Source organism: Podarcis muralis, chromosome 14, assembly GCF_964188315.1.
Source record: "Podarcis muralis chromosome 14, rPodMur119.hap1.1, whole genome shotgun sequence".
Taxonomy (NCBI): Eukaryota; Metazoa; Chordata; class Lepidosauria; order Squamata; family Lacertidae; genus Podarcis; species Podarcis muralis.
Genome location: NC_135668.1, coordinates 39,407,581 through 39,425,041, shown reverse-complemented (window position 1 = coordinate 39,425,041; position 17,461 = coordinate 39,407,581). Strand labels below are relative to the sequence as shown.

At 45.5% G+C, this 17,461-nt stretch overlaps 1 protein-coding gene across 1 annotated transcript; it reads left to right on the top strand.

Moving 5' to 3' along the window:
• The first annotated feature begins 628 nt into the window (after positions 1 to 628).
• Positions 629 to 17,345, top strand: LOC114583920 (lysosomal dipeptide transporter MFSD1-like). The gene is made up of 13 exons (XM_028705254.2): positions 629 to 874; positions 2,033 to 2,133; positions 3,185 to 3,306; positions 4,533 to 4,588; positions 6,009 to 6,152; positions 6,513 to 6,671; positions 7,623 to 7,738; positions 8,808 to 8,908; positions 11,036 to 11,147; positions 11,779 to 11,916; positions 12,165 to 12,304; positions 13,341 to 13,452; positions 14,737 to 17,345. The coding sequence occupies exons 1-13, from the start codon at positions 850 to 852 to the stop codon at positions 14,848 to 14,850; spliced, it is 1,440 nt and encodes a 479-aa protein (XP_028561087.1). The 5' UTR covers positions 629 to 849; the 3' UTR covers positions 14,851 to 17,345.
• Positions 17,346 to 17,461: the final 116 nt, after the last annotated feature.

Sequence of the window (17,461 nt, the reverse complement as noted above, 5' to 3'; positions counted from 1 at the left end):
AAAAATAAAATAAATGTCCAGTAGCACCTTAGAGACCAACCAAGTTTCTTCTTATTGCGAGAAATGAGGTTACAGGGAACCAGACAGAGGGCCTTCTCTGTAATGGCACCCATCCTGTGGAACGCCCTCCCTTCAGATGTGAAGGAAATAAGTAGCTATCTTCTCTTTAAAAGACATCTGAAGGCAGCCCTGTTTAGGGAAGTTGTTAATATTTGATGCTGTATTGTTTTTAACACTCAATTGGGAGCCGCCCAGAGTGGCTGGGGAAACTGAGCCAGATGGGAGGGGTATAAATATATTATTATTATTATTATTATTATTATTATTATTATTATTATTATTATTATTATTATTATTATTATTATTATTATTATTAGCTTTCGTGTGCAGGCACACTTCACTAAGGAGGGGCAGGAGAGGGGAGAGTGACAGGCCCACAGGCGAAACATAGAGACCCGAGCTCCTTCACAGGAGGGGCGTGGCTCTCAGGCCTGCCGAAGCAGAGAGGAAAGCTCAGTGGGTGAGGAATGAGGGCGGGCCCAAGCTCAGCCGCGAGCGGATTTGTTGGCGTCGTCACCAAGCTGGGCAGTGAGCGCCCGCCCAGCTTCGGCAGCAGTAGGCGGAGCTGGAGGGCGGGTTGTCACTCAGAGGAGACATGGGCTGGGCTGGCGAGACAAAGGCAGAAAAGCGAGCGGCGGTGGGCGGAGTCTGAGTGCCAGGCAGTGCCGGCCGGTGTCTGGCCCGAGCGGAGGGGCGTGGCCCGAGCGAAGAGGGGCGGAGACTCCGGTTCGTCGCGGTGAGCTGAAACTTGCGGAGGAAGCAGCAGCCGCCAGAACTGAAAAAAACGCCATGGCGGAGGCGGCAGCCGAGAAAGGTGAGCGCGAGCCGCGCCTGTCACGTGACCGTCGTTAGGGCACGTGACGGACTGTGCATTTCCTTCCCCCCCGCTCTTATTTTGCTTAATTGCCAATAAGAAAGAGGAAATCACGGTTCTTCCTCCCGTTAATAGAGAACTGAAGAGCGCGCGTGCGAGGCTCTTTGCACGTGCTCAGAGGTTCATTGCCCAAGCTCAGAATCGACGTCTTGATCGCTTGCCTGGAGGCCCTCCTTTTTTTTACACACGTCTCCGGGCGTTAAAAATAATGTCTTGTACTCAAGCCCTGCTTAAGCCTTCCTCCTTGGCTCTACACTGAATTTCTTACGGGCTGAGTGGCGTGGTGGGCAGATTTCCTCCCCCTTCCCCCACTGAATATCGCCTGACGGTCATTTTAGAAGGGTTGTGTTTCTGTGTTTTGCCTTTGCCTTTAGGGCGTCCTTGCTTTTCTCTCTTGCTCCACTGAGTCTGTTTTTGTGATCCCAGCTTGAGCCCAATATCGTATTTACATGAAGATTTATATTCTGCTTCTTAACTCGATGTCCTGTCAAATATTAAAACCTAGGAAAATGTATATTGAAACTCCCAAGAAAAATACAAAACAAACCTGCAGCAAATGCACCCCTGCATGCACATGCAAATAAAAGCTTTGCAATGGTCAATGTGAAGTTCCTTTCTGTGATTCCTGCCCCACCTCTTATCTCTGCCAGGGAACCACATGAAAGTAGGGTCCCATTGAAATACACTGCAATATTTGATGTGAACATAATAGCTGCTTTCAGGGTGGTGATTTAAGTGCTCCCATAATTATGTTAGCAAGCAAAAACAGTGTTGTATCCAGCTTAGTTTTACTTAAGAGTAGACCCTTAATAATAATAATAATTTATTATTTATACCCAGCCCATCTGGCTGGGTTTCCCTTTGGAATTAATGTACCTAAGTTAGCCATGGCTATTAATTTCAAGAAGTCTACTCTTGAGTAGAACTAACATCAGCTGCAGCCCACAATTTCCAAGTGGGACACAACTGCCTTAGTATCAATTGTTTCATTGCACATTGTAATTGTGAAACACAATCATGGGTAAAATTGCCATCTGTGAGACTTTTCCCCTCCCTTAGTTTTGCAACTTTTGCCTTATGTTCATTTTTTTCCTGCAGCTTACTACAGATTCCTTGTGCTCTTCTTCAACTGCCTCCTGACCTTTGGCTCTTACTTCTGCTTTGATATCCCAAGTGTTTTGCAAGAGCAGTTTCAAGGGGTAAGTGCTTAGGTGGGAATGAGCAACAGTATTCTGTAAAAGGTCACATTGACTGCAGTCTTGAGACAAAATGGGTTGGTGGGGTATAAATACAAAATGTCTCTGAGCCCAAGTCTTTTCAAGCTGACCAGGTCAAAGAAAAGAGCTGTTTCCACAGCTGAAAGGCATATATGTTAGAATTATTTTTGTTGCAGCCAGGACTCAAGCAAAACTATAGTTTAAATGCCGTCACAGTTTCTACAGACTAGATTTGTACATCTTTGTCCAAAATGCAACAGACCTGGAATTCATCTTCAGTTGGAGTACTTTAAACATCCTGGGTGGGGAACACATGACCTCCCAGATGTTGGACACCAATCCTCATCAGCCTCAGCCAGCATGAGCAATGGTCAGGGATGATTGTGGGAATTGTAGTCCACCAACATGAGGTGTATCATCCCTGGATTAGAAGGATTCATGACTGAGGATAGGTTTATCATCATATGTACTAATGGAAAACTCAGTTCTGTGGGTGGCCAAAGTGGTACTATTTAAAGGAGAGGTATTGGCAGGCTCCAGGGAGACAATGAAGGGTTGCAGAACTCCACAAAGCTTCCCAATCAGGACTGAATGGGCCCAGTGGTCACAGAACACTGGTTTAGTGTTGGGAGGAGAACAAGATACAAGGCGAAGGTCTCTCTCAGCTCTCCAACTCTGTCAGCTAAGATCCTTTAAGTAGAGATAGGCCTGGAATCTTTTGCATGCAGAGCACTGATCGGTTGCTGAGCTGTGGCACTGGCCTGTCCTAAAAGTATATGTCTTCTCCCACCATTTAAAGTCATTTTCCTCCTTTTGTATGAGGGCCACCCAGTGCCTACTCCCTACCTATGATTCCCAAGAGTCCTAAGAGTTTGCTATATGAAATAATCTTAGGAAATAGATAAAGAGCACTAGCCACCTAAGGCAAAAGAGGCAGCTGGGTGTCTTGGAATGGCTGAATCCAGATGTCCCCCTGCTCAACCCCTTGTTTATTTCTGGAACTCACTTCCTTTTACTCTGACTTGTTATACAGAACCTAACCTGTCCCAATGGCACGCACCACAATGGCACAGGGCATAATGGAACTGACTGTGTGGAAGGCCTGGGAATGACGCCTGAAGAGTACAATCTTCTGTATGCTATCTATGCCTGGACGTAAGTCATTCTTCTGTATCTTCCTATATACATTAAAAAGTAAGGCTGTCGGCATGCTGCAGTTTCAGGGGCTACTGATAGGCCAACTACAGTGTGACAAATGGCAGATAGGCAAGTGAGAAAGTAGCATGGGTGGCAGGTGGCCCATGCGAGCTGTTTAACTCTGTGTGTGTGTGTATGTGTGTGTGTGTGTGCGCGCGCGCTTCACAGTGCCATTTGGCCAATAACTCAGTGAAGCTCTCCCCTCCATTAAATGCAACTGCAGCAAGGTTTGGCAGAGTGTAGAGGGGTACTTCACTGAGCAAACACCCCTCCATTAAACGCCTAGTTTTATATTTATCTTTTAAGTATATCTATGTATATGTAGGGAAGTATAAGGGACGCGGGTGGCACTGTGGGTAAAACCTCAGTGCTTAGGACTTGCTGATCATATGGTCGGCGGTTCGAATCCCCGCGGTGGGGTGAGCTCCCGTCGTTTGGTCCCAGCTCCTGCCAACCTAGCAGTTCGAAAGCACTCTTAAGTGCAAGTAGATAAATAGGGACCACTTTATAGCGGGAAGGTAAACGGCGTTTCCGTGTGCTGTGCTGGTGCTGGCTCACCAGCTGCAGCTTCGTCACGCTGGCCACATGACCCGGAAGTGTCTTCGGACGGCGCCGGCTCACGGCCTCTTGAGCGAGATGAGCACGCAACCCTAGAGTCGGACACGACTGGCCCGTACGGGCAGGGGTACCTTTACCTTTATATGGGAAAGGCTGTCAGTGGCTACTAACAATGTTGACTGTGTTCTCCTGTCAGAGGCAGCATGTATCTGAGTACCAGGTACTGGGAATCACAAGTGCAGAGGGTGCGGTGTTCTCCTGTCGTAGAATTGTAGAGCTGGAAGGGACCACAAGGATCATCAAGTCCAGTCCCCTGTAATGCAGGAATATTTTTGCCCAACGTGAGGCTCGAACCCACAACCCTGAAATCAAGAGTCTTATGCTCTAACAACTGAGCTTTAATCTGGGCTGGTATGCATCTGAGTACCAGGTGCAGAGGGTGCTATGTACACAAGTCCTGTTTTGGGGCTTTGCATAGGGCATGTGAGAGCTGGATGTTAGACTAGATGGGCCTTTGGTCTGCTCCAACAGGGCTCTTCTAACACAGAAACAGGGAATAAGTAAAAGCAAACACATTTTTTAAAATAAAAAAACCAATAACTCTATTTTTCTTTTGTTTCCCATAGCAATGCACTGGTGGTGATCATGGCTGGCTTTTTAATTGACAAACTGGGAAATCGCTGTAAGTTCTGAGGCGTTGAACTATGGCTGATTGTTCGCCCTCCCCACTTGACTGCTTGATTTCAGAGGTCATCTGGTGAATCCATTCTGTGTGCTCCTTTGTTTTCCATTTGTTTTCTGTGACGCAGTTGGCAAGGATGCAAAACGGGACTTTTTCTTATGCGGCACCCAGTATACTTGGCCACCTAAGTCATTTAGGGCTTTAAACACTAATATGAGCACTTTGAATTGGGCCCGGAAACAAACTGGAAACCTATGAAGCTTTTTTAGAAAGGTGTTGTGTGCATTGGAATAAACCTGTGTGAATTGGAATATATCTGTGCACAGTTTATGGTTGATGCCAGCATTTAACAGAACAACCCAAACTGTGGGAAAGGGCCCACTGGTGATACACCAGCTAACCAGTATACCTGGAGGAACGTCTCCACCTCCATCGTTCAGCCCGGACACTGAGGTCCAGTTCCAAGGGCCTTCTGGCGGTTCTCTCACTGCGGGAAGTGAGGTTACAGGGAAGCAGGCAGAGGGCCTTCTCAGTAGTGGCACCCACCCTGTGGAACGCCCTTGCATCAGATGTCAAGGAAATAAACAACTATCTGACTTTTAGAAGACATCTTAAGGCAGCCCTGTTTAGGGAGGTTTTTATCATTTTTTAATATTCTGTTGGGAGCCACCCAGAGTAGTTGGGTTAACCCAGCCAGATGGGTGGGGTACGAATAATAAATTATCATTATTAAAAGCCACTGCGTCCAAATCCCAGTTCAGGAGACACTGAAGCTGGCAGAGAGTATTTCTACCAGTGTGGGATTACCTCTGCCAGTGGTTCTCCAGATGTGCTGTTTCCCAGCTCAACACATCTGGAGTTTGGATTAGCGGAGGCTAGTCCATTAGAGTGAATGGGGCAGTGACCAGCCAACTCAGTCTGCCCTCAGCTCATCCCCCACCTGTCTTATGTTCTTTCTTACAACCACCCCAGGAGGTAGCACTGGTTGTCAACTTCCTCTTCCTTAGTCTCAGTGTTGCCCTTGTGGGATTTAGGAGGGAGGAGGGTGGGGACAGAGCTGCAATTACCTGTCTTTGGCTCTGTCTGCTCTGGCTTCACATACCATTGCCTCTTGCCTTCTGCCCTGCCATTTGCAATGGGCCCCAGCCGCCACTGGTTTGGATTACACAATATCACAGGAAGAGTGTTCACTGAGATGTGCCCATTTGCAGCGAACCAGAGACATGCAAAATGGGTCAGTAATGTTTCCCTGTTGGATGCCATTCCAGTTAATAGACAGGCATTGCATGTTCAAGTCTTATCGAAATAGTCATAGACCTGGATCCAAGAACTGGCCTCCTCTTACTCCTCCAGTTTGCATAGTTGTTAAAAGCCCATTTGCCTTGATTGAATGAACTTCTTCCATCTTCTTCTTCCCTAGTTGGTGTATTTCTCTTCTCGTTCCTCACTGTCCTGGGATCATCCATATTTGCTCTGGGCTCTCACTTCAGAGGAACTCCGTACCTCTTGCCGCTGATGCTGACGGGCAGGTTGCTTTTTGGCTCTGGAAATGGGTCACTGACAAGTAAGGAGAGAAAGAAATCCTTTTTCCAGTTAAGACAGGGGTGGCTTAATTTTGTAGATTTTATTTGCTGTGCATTGCCTTCGGGAATCGGGGAATCCAAAGTCATATGTGCTTTTCATGGATAAATGTCTGTACTGCTGATTGGAGACGCTCTGGTTTCCATTTCTGGTCTTTTCCCTTCTCCTAGGGTTCACGTGGTTTCACATTTAGCTTTTTTTTTTGGTGACTGTTCTGTTCACTACCTTGAGTATTTTATGAAAAGATGGGCTATAGATTTTGTTATCAACTCTTCTCCATTTTCAGCATCTATCTTTTTCATGAAATCACTTAATAACACTGCTGTCTTTTCTGCTATTTGAGTTGTGCAGAATCGTATCACAGCCTTCTGGTTCAAGGGGAAGGAGTTGGCTCTGGCGTTTGGGCTAACACTCTCCTTTTCCCGGCTCGGAAGTGTCCTCAACTTCTTCTTCACCCAGCAGTTTGAAAGTCACTTTGGCATCCAGTGGACTCTCTGGGGAGGTGAGTTTCATGTCGGCTTGCCTCTACAGCAGGGGCCGAGAACCATTTTCAGCCTGAGGGTCACATTCCATTCTGGACAACTTTCTACGACCCACATACCAGTGGTCGGTGTGGTCAGAGGCAAAAGTGGTCAGAACAGCGAACATGAATTTCCCCTTTGTACAGTAGGCCATTTTCTACATACACTCTCGCACTCTCCTCTCTATGCTCCATCCTGGCAAAACAAGAAGCATTATCAGAGTCCCAGGGAACATTCCAGCCAGACCAAAACAAACAAACTCAAGCAGGGCTGGTGAGAGATGTGACTAGAGAGAGTGTGGGGTCTGGGGAGAGTTCCAGGGGCTTGATAGAGAGGCGTGGAATGCTGTGCTGGACCCCCCAGGCCTTAAATTTCCCTGAAATGGAGCCTTTCAAGAAGGTCAGTTTATATTGCAGCAAATACACTGTGTCATCCCTCAGGCAAGCACTTCTGTGTCCAAAATACCATATTTTCGCCAATAGGAAGTAGCAATTCTTGTTGCTGGACACAATATGATTCTTGACTTGGTTATTAGGCCCGTTGCAATGTGAAATGCTGTCTGGAATGTGGTTGCATGAGTGTGCAGGCAGCTACATACACTAGTGCCCTATGGCACCAGTGGTGATGAACAATGCAACTCTTAATGCACTTCCAAGTAGGAATTGTGCTTTGCTGCCAGTAGTCATCCTGCAAAGACGACCATAAGTGACTAGCTAAAGTGTGTGTGTTGCGGGGGGAGAAGACCCTTGCCAGTTTCACCTCTCTAGCATGCATATATATATATATATATATATATATATATATATTGATGGATTGCAATTAGCTGGGCTTCCTGTCCCCAAATGAACCCAAACCACGTTCTTGTCTAACACACCCTTAAAGCATTCCAGTGATCACAGTTCCATCCATCAGTCGTTCCTTTCTGCCTGCAGGGACTTTGTTATGTGTCCTGGGCTTTCTTTCTGCTGTTGTCGTCAGTGTGCTGGACAAGGTGGGCATGAAGCAGCTCGGATTGGATGGAGTTATCCAGCAAGAATCCAAGAAAGTGGTACGTGAGGCAGAAGTTGCATTGAGCCACATATGCTTGGTTTTCCATTGTGAGCTTTGTGTGCAAAGGCCGAGAGCCTCATTTATCATTGGCAGCCAGGAGAGGGAGCAAGTGCCTTTTAGCAAAAGTCTCCAAGCTGTAGCTCCCCAATTTCCTTTCTCTGCAAAGAGGGGGTGGTGTGCCTGTGACCCTGAAAGCTTTTTGCCCAGCAAGTATGTTTGACTGGCAGCTGTTTGGCCCATCTAGGACAGTGCATCTTCATGCACTGTTGGTTTATTACTGGAAGAATAGGAAAGGGTCTTTCCCCGCCCCCCTACATTCAATGTAGGGAGCCCCTAAAACAGGCTGTAAAGATACTGGCAGGAACTGCCAAAGCCAGATTTCAATGAAACCTCAATGCTGCACTAGGCTTAGTGCTGGATTTATGCACAGCCTAAGTAATCCACAGCTTACAGCCCCAAAATACATATTTTTCACTACATCCCAAGTTTTACAAAATTGATTTTTTAAAATAAAGGAAACTGGGAAACGGAGTCTATGATATGATACCTGCTCTGTCCCTGAACTAGTGTTGTCACAGAATATTTCCGTTTTTATCCTTCCTGACTAAAAAGGTATAATAATAATCTGTGTGGTGATCCTTCTTCTTTAGGTGGTAGTGTTGAAAATTCAGCCCTAGAGCAGGGATGGAAAACCTGAGGCCCTCTAGGTAATGTTGGACTTCATTTCTCATCAGCCAGAGCTGGCATGACCAGTGGTGAGGAATGATGGGAACTGTAGTCCAGGGACACCTGAAGGGTCACAGATTCCTCATCCCTGCCCTGATGCTTTTAACTTTCAGAGTTTTGGATGAGGACATGGTGCCATTTGCATAAGTTACAGGAAACCTCTTAGGAGCAGACTGACAACTGAACCAATGACTTGGGAGACGTAGCCTGGACAGTCATCTGTTTGAGACGCTTTATATCTGGATCTCCTGCATGGAGCAGCGAGGTGAACCAGATAGTTGAAAAAGACCCTCCAACTCTGTAATTCTATGATGTGCATATTATTTTTCTCTAATTGGCAGCGGGTTCAGGATGTCCGACACCTACCACTTCGCTATTGGCTCCTGGTCCTGACCATCATGTTTTTCTACAACGGGGTCTTTCCTTTCGTGGCGGATGCCAGGTAAACGGTTTACTGTGGTAGTTTTATTTAGTGACTCGTCCCAATGCTGAGGTTTGGTTGAAGCTGGAAGAAGTATGAATGTTAATAAGTGAGTGAGAAGTGGGCAGAATGGCCCAAACTCATATGGACTGGGCAGCAGAGTCTCCTCTACTACATTAGTTTTGGCTGGCTCTGCCTTGCCAATCTGGTTCTCATATGTGGCCCTAGAACAAACTAGGCCTAGAAGGGTTCAGGATTACTAGTTTCCAAAGTATTCCCTGTTGGCAAATCAATACCATTACCGTTGGACTTAAAACTTGTAGGATGAACTGTGATTTAATGGCTGCACTGGCTGCTGGTCCATTTCTGGGCCCAGTTCAAAGTACTGGTGCACACCTTCAAAGCAGGGATGAAGAGCCTGTGGCCCTCCCAAGTGTTGCCAGCTACAACTCCTGTATCACTGGCCATGCTGGCTGGTGCCAGTTGGGAGTCCAATATCTGGAGGTCTGCAGGGTTCCCCATCCCTGCTTCAAAGTACTTTATGGCTTGGAACCAGGGTAGATGAAGGTCTGGCTTTTTGCTTCTGTTGCATCAGATGATTATCAGGAGACTGTCTTTCAATGTCTTATGAAGCATCTCAGTGATTTCAAAATACAGTGGTACCTCTGGTTACGTACTTAATTCGTTCCGGAGGTCCGTTCTTAACCTGAAACTGTTCTTAACCTGAAGCACCACTTTTGTTAATGGGGCCTCCCGCTGCTGTTGCGCCACCGGAGCACAATTTCTGTTCTCATCCTGAAGCAAAGTTCTTAACCCGAGGTATTATTTCTGGGTTAGCAGAGTCTGTAACCTGAAGCATATGTAACCCGAGGTACCACTGTGTAGTAAAAACCATATACATTAAAAAAAAAGCATTCTAAAACAGAAAAAAAATTCTAAAACATTAAATACATTCTCTCAGCCGGTGACCTCAGGAACAGTGCATTGTAGCCATCAAATGTCTGGGTAAACGGGAATGTTTTAAAATTCTTGCTAAGCCAATAACGAGGGAGATAGAGACACCTCATCTCATTACTATGTCAGGTAAGCTGCTTCGGGAAAGTTCTTCGATGGAAGATAAATCCTAATAACAGCAGCAGCAACTCCTCCTCTTCCTCAAGCGGGAGGGTAGAAACCAAAGGCCTGATACCTTTGCAGAGCTTTCAGAAGTCATTAATTCTGGAAAGAGTCCTCCTTTCAATACATCCTGAGTGGCCGCAGCCAAAAAGCCCCCTGGCACCTGGCCAGCTTCTTGGGCTGTGCTTGGTCTTCAAAGTGCCCTACATGGCAGCTCTTGGGTCGTATTGCAGCTTCCTCAGATACACAGGCTGGGGCACCTTTCCCTTGTCTTGGGAGATTTGGATCTCATCCTTTCTGATTCCACCTTAAAGTGCTGTGACCTTGGCAGATTTCCTGCACTGCTCTTCTGCATCAGCAAAACGTGTATTGATTGGAGGGGTTGAGATGTGACGTTAAGCCATTGGTACAGTGAGACAATTTTAGACTCTGGACTCAGTGGGTCTTTTTTCAGGGGGGGGGGTTGTTGTCTTTAGATGGTCATGTGTATTACGCCACTTACTATGAAATGTGGCAAGCTAGCCATGCTTCTCCCTCATTCTTTTGATGTCTGCCTCAAAAGTCCTCCCCTGATAGCACCACTATGTTAGGTAAGTGCAAAGCAGAACAGGAGTTTTGCTAGGGATTTAAAGACTCTCTGGGCACAGGCATGGTCTACGGCAGGGGTAGCCAATGTGATGGCCTCTAGATGCTGTTGTACCACAGCTCTGATCAGCCCTGGGCAGAAGGCCAGTTTACCAAACAACATTGTTTTTATTCTCAGGGAGCTCTAGCAATTGTAGCTTTATAAGGGAATGAGGATCTCCTAATAGCTCTCAGAACCCTTAGGAAGCTGCAGGATTCCCTGGGGGAAGCCATGACTGTTAAACCGTACTTAAAATATATGGTGCGGATGTGGCCATTTGTCTGCAGAGGCCCTTGGAAAAAAGCAAGGCAGAAGAGCTCAATTGTTTCCATATGGATAAAAAGGAAATCTTTCTGTCATGTGATCTAGAATCTTAATGGGGTTCTCTCTCCTGCAACCCTTTCCAGCAAGTTTATCCAAGATAAGTATCCTGGCTACACCCAACAGGCAGCTGCTTACATTGCTGGGGCGGTTTACGATAGCTCCCTTGTTCTCTCAGCGGCAGTCGGCATACTGATCGTAAGTGCTTGTGTCACTGGCTTTGGTGTAATGCTTGGGCAGGGGTTGGAATTCCTTGACATGGTTTCTGCAGGGCGAGAGCTGCACATTCAGCTATTCCGCTGGAGTAGCAGGCTTTTGCAAATCGAAATGAGGAGGGCTGGGTTTTGGAACCTGACCGCAAGTTAGATCAAATGATAGATTGGATTGCTTTTATATATATTTTTAAAAAGCCTTACAATGTACTGTATTTTTCCATGTATAAGACACCCCTGTGTATAAGATGCCCACTATTTTGCGGGACACAAAATTAAGAAAATGGGGAGGGGAGGATTGCCCACAGTTGTTGAGCAGGGGGGGTGGGGGGCGGCTTGCCCAGACCGACAATTGGTATCGCACGCGTCACCAATTCCGCCAATCATCTGCCCACTCACCATCGACAGCAGCATTTGCCACAGCCACCAATCACCCGCCCAATCGCCACTAAAAATCTCTTGCTCGCGGCAGCAACCAATCCCATTTCTGACATTATTTTATAAGGAAAAAACCTCGTCTTATACACAGAAAACTACGGCATTTTAGACAACCAAGCAGATCGCCAAGCAATACAGCAGTGTATGTAGAATTATTACTTTTTTTTTTCATTTTTCAGGATTATGTTGGACTGAGAGGTGTATTTGCAGTTGGCTGTGCAGTGCTGACTTTGCCCGTCTTTGCCCTCTTGGCTTTCACGTTCGTTCCTCCACTTGTTTCTACCATCTGGCTGGGCATTACCTACTCCTTTGCAGCAGTAAGTCATCATAAATGTGATGTTATTTCCCCATTCCTGGTTTCTGCTTCCCTAGAATACAAGGAATAGGTTCTACATCATTTACCTAGCCTGCCTCATTAGAGGAAGCTTCCATGTTCCCTCTCTTAGGTACATGGGTGGAAACAAAAGCCGAAGCTGAAAAAATCCATTCCCCCTAGTTTAACAATCTTACTTCTCAAATCACCTATTTTCTCACTGTTTCTGTTGTTTCAATCACCTCTTAACAGGCTAGCATGTGGCCCTCTATACCCCTTGTGGTCCCCCAGGCAACCTTGGGAACAGCCATGGGGCTTGCAACATCCGTACAGATGATTGGAATTGGCCTTTCTAATGTGATTGTGGGACGGATTCTGGGAACAAAGTCAAGGTGAGAATAGTTGCTTTTCTTCCTTCCTCACAGTTGTGCCGTCAAGAAAATGACACCATTGTCACCATCACTCCCAAACCCCAGATCCCATGTTGCTCCAAGGCTTGGTGATGGGATCACATTATTTTGCATATGTCTACATGATTGGGCGGGACACGGGTGGCGCTGTGGGTTAAACTACAGAGCCTAGGACTTGCCGATCAGAAGGTGACCTGGAAGCTGTACGCCGGCTCCCTTGGCCAATAAAGCGAGATGAGCACGGCAAGCCCAGAGTCGGTCGCGACTGGACCTAATGGTCAGGGGTCCCCTTTACCCTTTACTTTACATGATTAAGGTAAAGGTAAAGGTACCCCTGCCCGTACGGGCCAGTCTTGACAGACTCTAGGGTTGTGCGCCCATCTCACTCTATAGGCCGGGGGCCAGCGCTGTCCGGAGACACTTCCGGGTCACGTGGCCAGCGTGACATCGCTGCTCTGGCGAGCCAGAGCCGCACACGGAAACGCCGTTTACCTTCCCGCTAGTAAGCGGTCCCTATTTATCTACTTGCACCCAGGGGTGCTTTCGAACTGCTAGGTTGGCAGGCGCTGGGACCGAGCAACGGGAGCGCACCCCGCCGCGGGGATTCGAACCGCCGACCTTTCGATCGGCAAGTCCTAGGTGCTGAGGCTTTAACCCACAGCGCCACCCGCGTCCCACTTTACATGATTAGGCTGCCATATTTCCGTGATTCGTCTGTCAAAAATGGCATCTGGGTTGAATTTTCGGAAACCAGTTAAAATGTCTGGGGAAACCCAAGCATATGGCAGCCCACATCGGAAGTGTTGAATTTTTGGCGAATTTCCAAAAAACTTCAATTTTGGGTGGGGGAAGATTTTGAAAAGAAAAAAAAAGCAGCCCACAACTTTGGCCAAAAATTAATAATTCCAGATTTTCACTTCTTGAGATATGGCAACCCTACTACATAAGGGGATGTAAATTCTCAAGCAATTGGCTGTCTTGTTTGCCATATGTACATTTATTACTATTTACCTTGCAGTGAGTTAAAGATCCCATTGTGGCGATGGCAACAGATGATGGTCTTCATGCTGGCAAACACCATTGCTTGCATTGTTGCCTCCATCAGCCTCAACATAGTGGACAAGAAGCAGGTAAGGATCAGTATTTGGGGCATTTGCCATAAAGAAGCCTAATTCTGCTCCACGTTCCTGCCTGATAATATCTTTCCTTTTTAAATAAAAAAAGAGGTTATGTCCCAAAGATTTCCTAAGGAAAGCATCATAATGCACAGCCAAGATTGGCTAAAATTTCAGAACCCCAAACTGGGCCATTAAGAAGACTGGTGGTGGCAGCAGAGTTCTGCCCATTTCTTTTGATTTTTGGTCCTCTCTCATTCTTTATGCCATACGCTAAGAAGTCAGTTTCCCCTAGCAAAGATGCTGTTGTGCAGGTAGCCCGAAATCCTAGCAAAACAATATCACTCCACGTTGGTTTTTAAAAATTCAGTTGTTGCTAATTAAGAAAACATTGAATGACTTTATGCAAAGCCACAAGGTTCCACACTGTATCCAGAAATGGAGGATTTTGTCTTACTGCTTTTTCTAGTAAGAAATAAATGTTTTAGGGAGTTGGTTTCAGTTCTAAAGCACTTTTTTCATGAGAGAACTGTAGAGCAAGAGAGGAAGCAGGTCGCTAAACAAATGAGTCTTAACATTAGACAGACCCAGCCTGACTCCAGTTATTACTGCTAATTACTTTATTTAAAGGGGCGCGGGTGGCGCTGTGGGTTAAACCACAGAGCCCAGGACTTGCCGATCAAAAGGTTGGTGGTTCGAATCTCCACGACGGGGTGAGCTCCCGTTGCTCGGTCGCTGCTCCTGCCAACCTAGCAGTTTGAAAGCACGTCAAAGTGCAAGTAGATAAATAGGTACGGCTCCAGCGGGAAGGTAAACAGTGTTTCTGTGTGCTGCTCTGGTTCACCAGAAGCGGCTTATTCATGCTGGCCACATGACACGGAAGCTGTACGCCGGCTCCCTCGGCCAGTAAAGCGAGATGAGCGCCACAACTGGACCTAATGGTCAGGGGTCCCTTTACCTTTACTTACTTTATTTAAAATAGAGATGAGGAGCTTGCAGCCTTTACCTCTTGTTGCTAGGTGTAACCAAAATTGGTGTGGGTGGTGGCATATATGATGTTAAAACTTCTCCCCAGTTCTCTGCTGCTGCTGTCATTGCGACCAACTTCCCTGAATAAGGCCACTAGGGTGTAATTATGACCAGGAGGTAACACTTCTCAGGCAGACCTGATAGAATGTGATTCCTGCTTTATATGGTGGTGAAATAGGGTTTGGAAAAATCATAGTCTAGCACCCCAGCTGACAGCGAGATTCCAAACCCTAAAATGCCCAGTTTCATTTTCCTGACTTCTTTTTCTAGGGTGGAACATTGAACCGTTCAACAAAGCACTCATCAACAGAGGAGCCTGCTAGGCAGCCTGTAGACACGGCCCCACTCCTCAGTGAGGTGGAAGATGAAGGATCCATCAACTAGGAAGCCCTCTGTGGGCTACTGTCTAATATTTCATTAAGGAATCTAAACATAAGTCCAACTTACAGTACCTTTTTAGGCCCTCGTATACATGTAAGGGCCCTTTTTAGGCCCTCGTATACATGTAAGTTGGGCTTATGTTAGGAACGAAAGGGAAATCTTACACTACGAGGTTCTACAAATCTGCCATGTGCCAAGAAAGCCTGTAATACTGCCTCTTGGGCACTGGAGCTGTTTAACTGCTGTCATAGAAGAAGACTTCAACAAGAGGACAGTTATTTCCAGCTCATGGCTCTCCAGTACAGGCAGAATTTTTCTGCATGTTGTAGTTTGAAAAGCACAGAAGCATCACTAATGGAAGTCAAATCCTACTGAAATCAATGGGAATTCAGTGAGTAAATTTGCAAGTTACATCTTTATCATACAAGACCCACTTAAGCATTGGGATATTCAGAACATGTCTTCTAAGAATCTCTGCTGCAGGCCTAGGTATCTATCCTGTTATTATGTTTGCAGGTAGTGTGGACATCCCCTTCAAATGTAGCACAATCTCTTGGCGAACGTGAACCTCAAAAAGCTATGGAATGAATAGGAGTCAATATTATTTCATGCTGGTTCATGCCCATGTCTTGACCTAATCCGTTTTCTATGGCAGAGGCCCCAAACAAAACTTTGTGTGTATGCACAATGATTCCTTGATGTTAGCCAAAATAACAAATAGGAGCATGCAGTGGATGAAAAGAAATACTTTACTTATTCGATGGTTTTAGAATTCTTGACAAACGTAAGTGCAAATTGATCAGGATCCCCAATGGAGAAGTTTTCAGTGAGTTGGTTGCCTGCCTGCAAATTCCTACATTCTTGCATTGCTGGCGGTTGGACTAGATGACCCTTGGGCTCCCTTCCAACTCTACAGTTCTATAATTCTGTGAAATGCTAGCACCTTCCTTCAGGCTATTAAATCTTGCCAAAACTTATCCATGATTACATTCAAGAGCTGGGTGTGGAGCCAGCAACACAACATGTACTGGAAAAACAACTTCTTGGCTTTCATCCCAGGCTTTTTACATGGATAATGTTGGCTGTGAGCTATTTGAATAACATATAATACCAGGAGTGGTAGAATCTGTGGCTGTCTAGATTATTGGTGGATAACAGCTTCCATTATGCCCAACTACTAGCCATTCTGGCTGGGGGCTTATGAGAATTCAACAATATATGGAATACTACAGGTTAGTTATCTCTGCTCTGCAGTAAAAATTGTTTAGAAAGCTGCATTTGACGAATGCCCTCAGTTTAATAAGTTTTCACCTAGTGGGTCTTACCTATTGCATGAATTTGGGCCTTGCCCAGTCTGCAAATGCCCATATGCAGAGAGCTTCCACCAACAATACCGTGTTTGGAGTAAAGTATTTTTTCCATACCTCCTATGAAGTTCTTGCTCTGCTGATGTCCAAAGAGTTTGGGGGTTTTGTGCTCATGTAGCTTTCCAGCACACACCACATCAGTATTACTAACACAGGACTGTTACGGAGAAAATACTTCCAAGTCTTCCAAAAGGAATAATGTACATCACTAAATATTCCTACTCCAGCAATGGGTAAGGTGGCAGCTATTACCAGCATTATCCTGCTTTGGTACTAGAGTTTAGTAACTCTAGTAACTTTATAGCAAAAGTGTAGGTCATACTTTTGGTCATAAGGCTACAGAAAAATCTGAAGCAGGGCAGTACTTTGTTTCTTAGAAGCCTCAAGGAGGCTTGTCAGATTAATAACACAAGTTAAAAATGTAGTACTCTACCCAGAACAACTTCCAGTCTTTCCCCCTTTGCCACAGTATCTCTTTTTACACCTAGCAATTATGTACATGAATTTCTACGCTATACTGCAACAACATTAACAGAATGCTGATTTTGGCTTGCTAATGCCACTAGGAGAAAGGAATTAAAAGATTTTTAATATTTCTTAAATAATTTCCTTGAAGTTGTGTGAGCACACCAGTATTAAATCACTAGCACAAGTTGATTAACTTAATGACAACACTGCTCATTTTCAAGTACTGGAGTATTGCTTAATGTTGCTGAGAGGTCAAATTAGGAACCATCTGCAGGCAACCAGAGAATTGTATTGAAAGGCAGCTACTATCTTCAGCTAATGTGAGGACAGAACAGATGGTACAGAAATGAATCCAATAAAGTTAACGCTTCTTTCCTAGTGATTGAAGACTGAGTCAGCCTTAAGGTATTTTACTGCAAAAGAAACATTCTGTTAGCAATATTAAAAAGTGAAGGAGGTAGAAAAACATTCCCCTCCTTGCATAGAGAGTATATATATTTAGAAAATGGACTATTTATACTGTAACCTGCTACAAAGATGTTGAGGTAGGGATTAAGGTGAAAACTAGTCAGTAAAAGGTTTCAGGTCACTGTAGCATAGCTAATGACAATACCACTTCACTGGCCAATAACACACAAAATAAAGTTCTGCGTATTCTATTTACTTTTTCTTGCAATAGTACTGGCATCAGTGAATTTACACAGCAAAGCATGGGGAACTCTTCTGATAACTTGCATAGCCAAATTGGATGGTGCTTCACTGAGTACAAAAGGATAGGT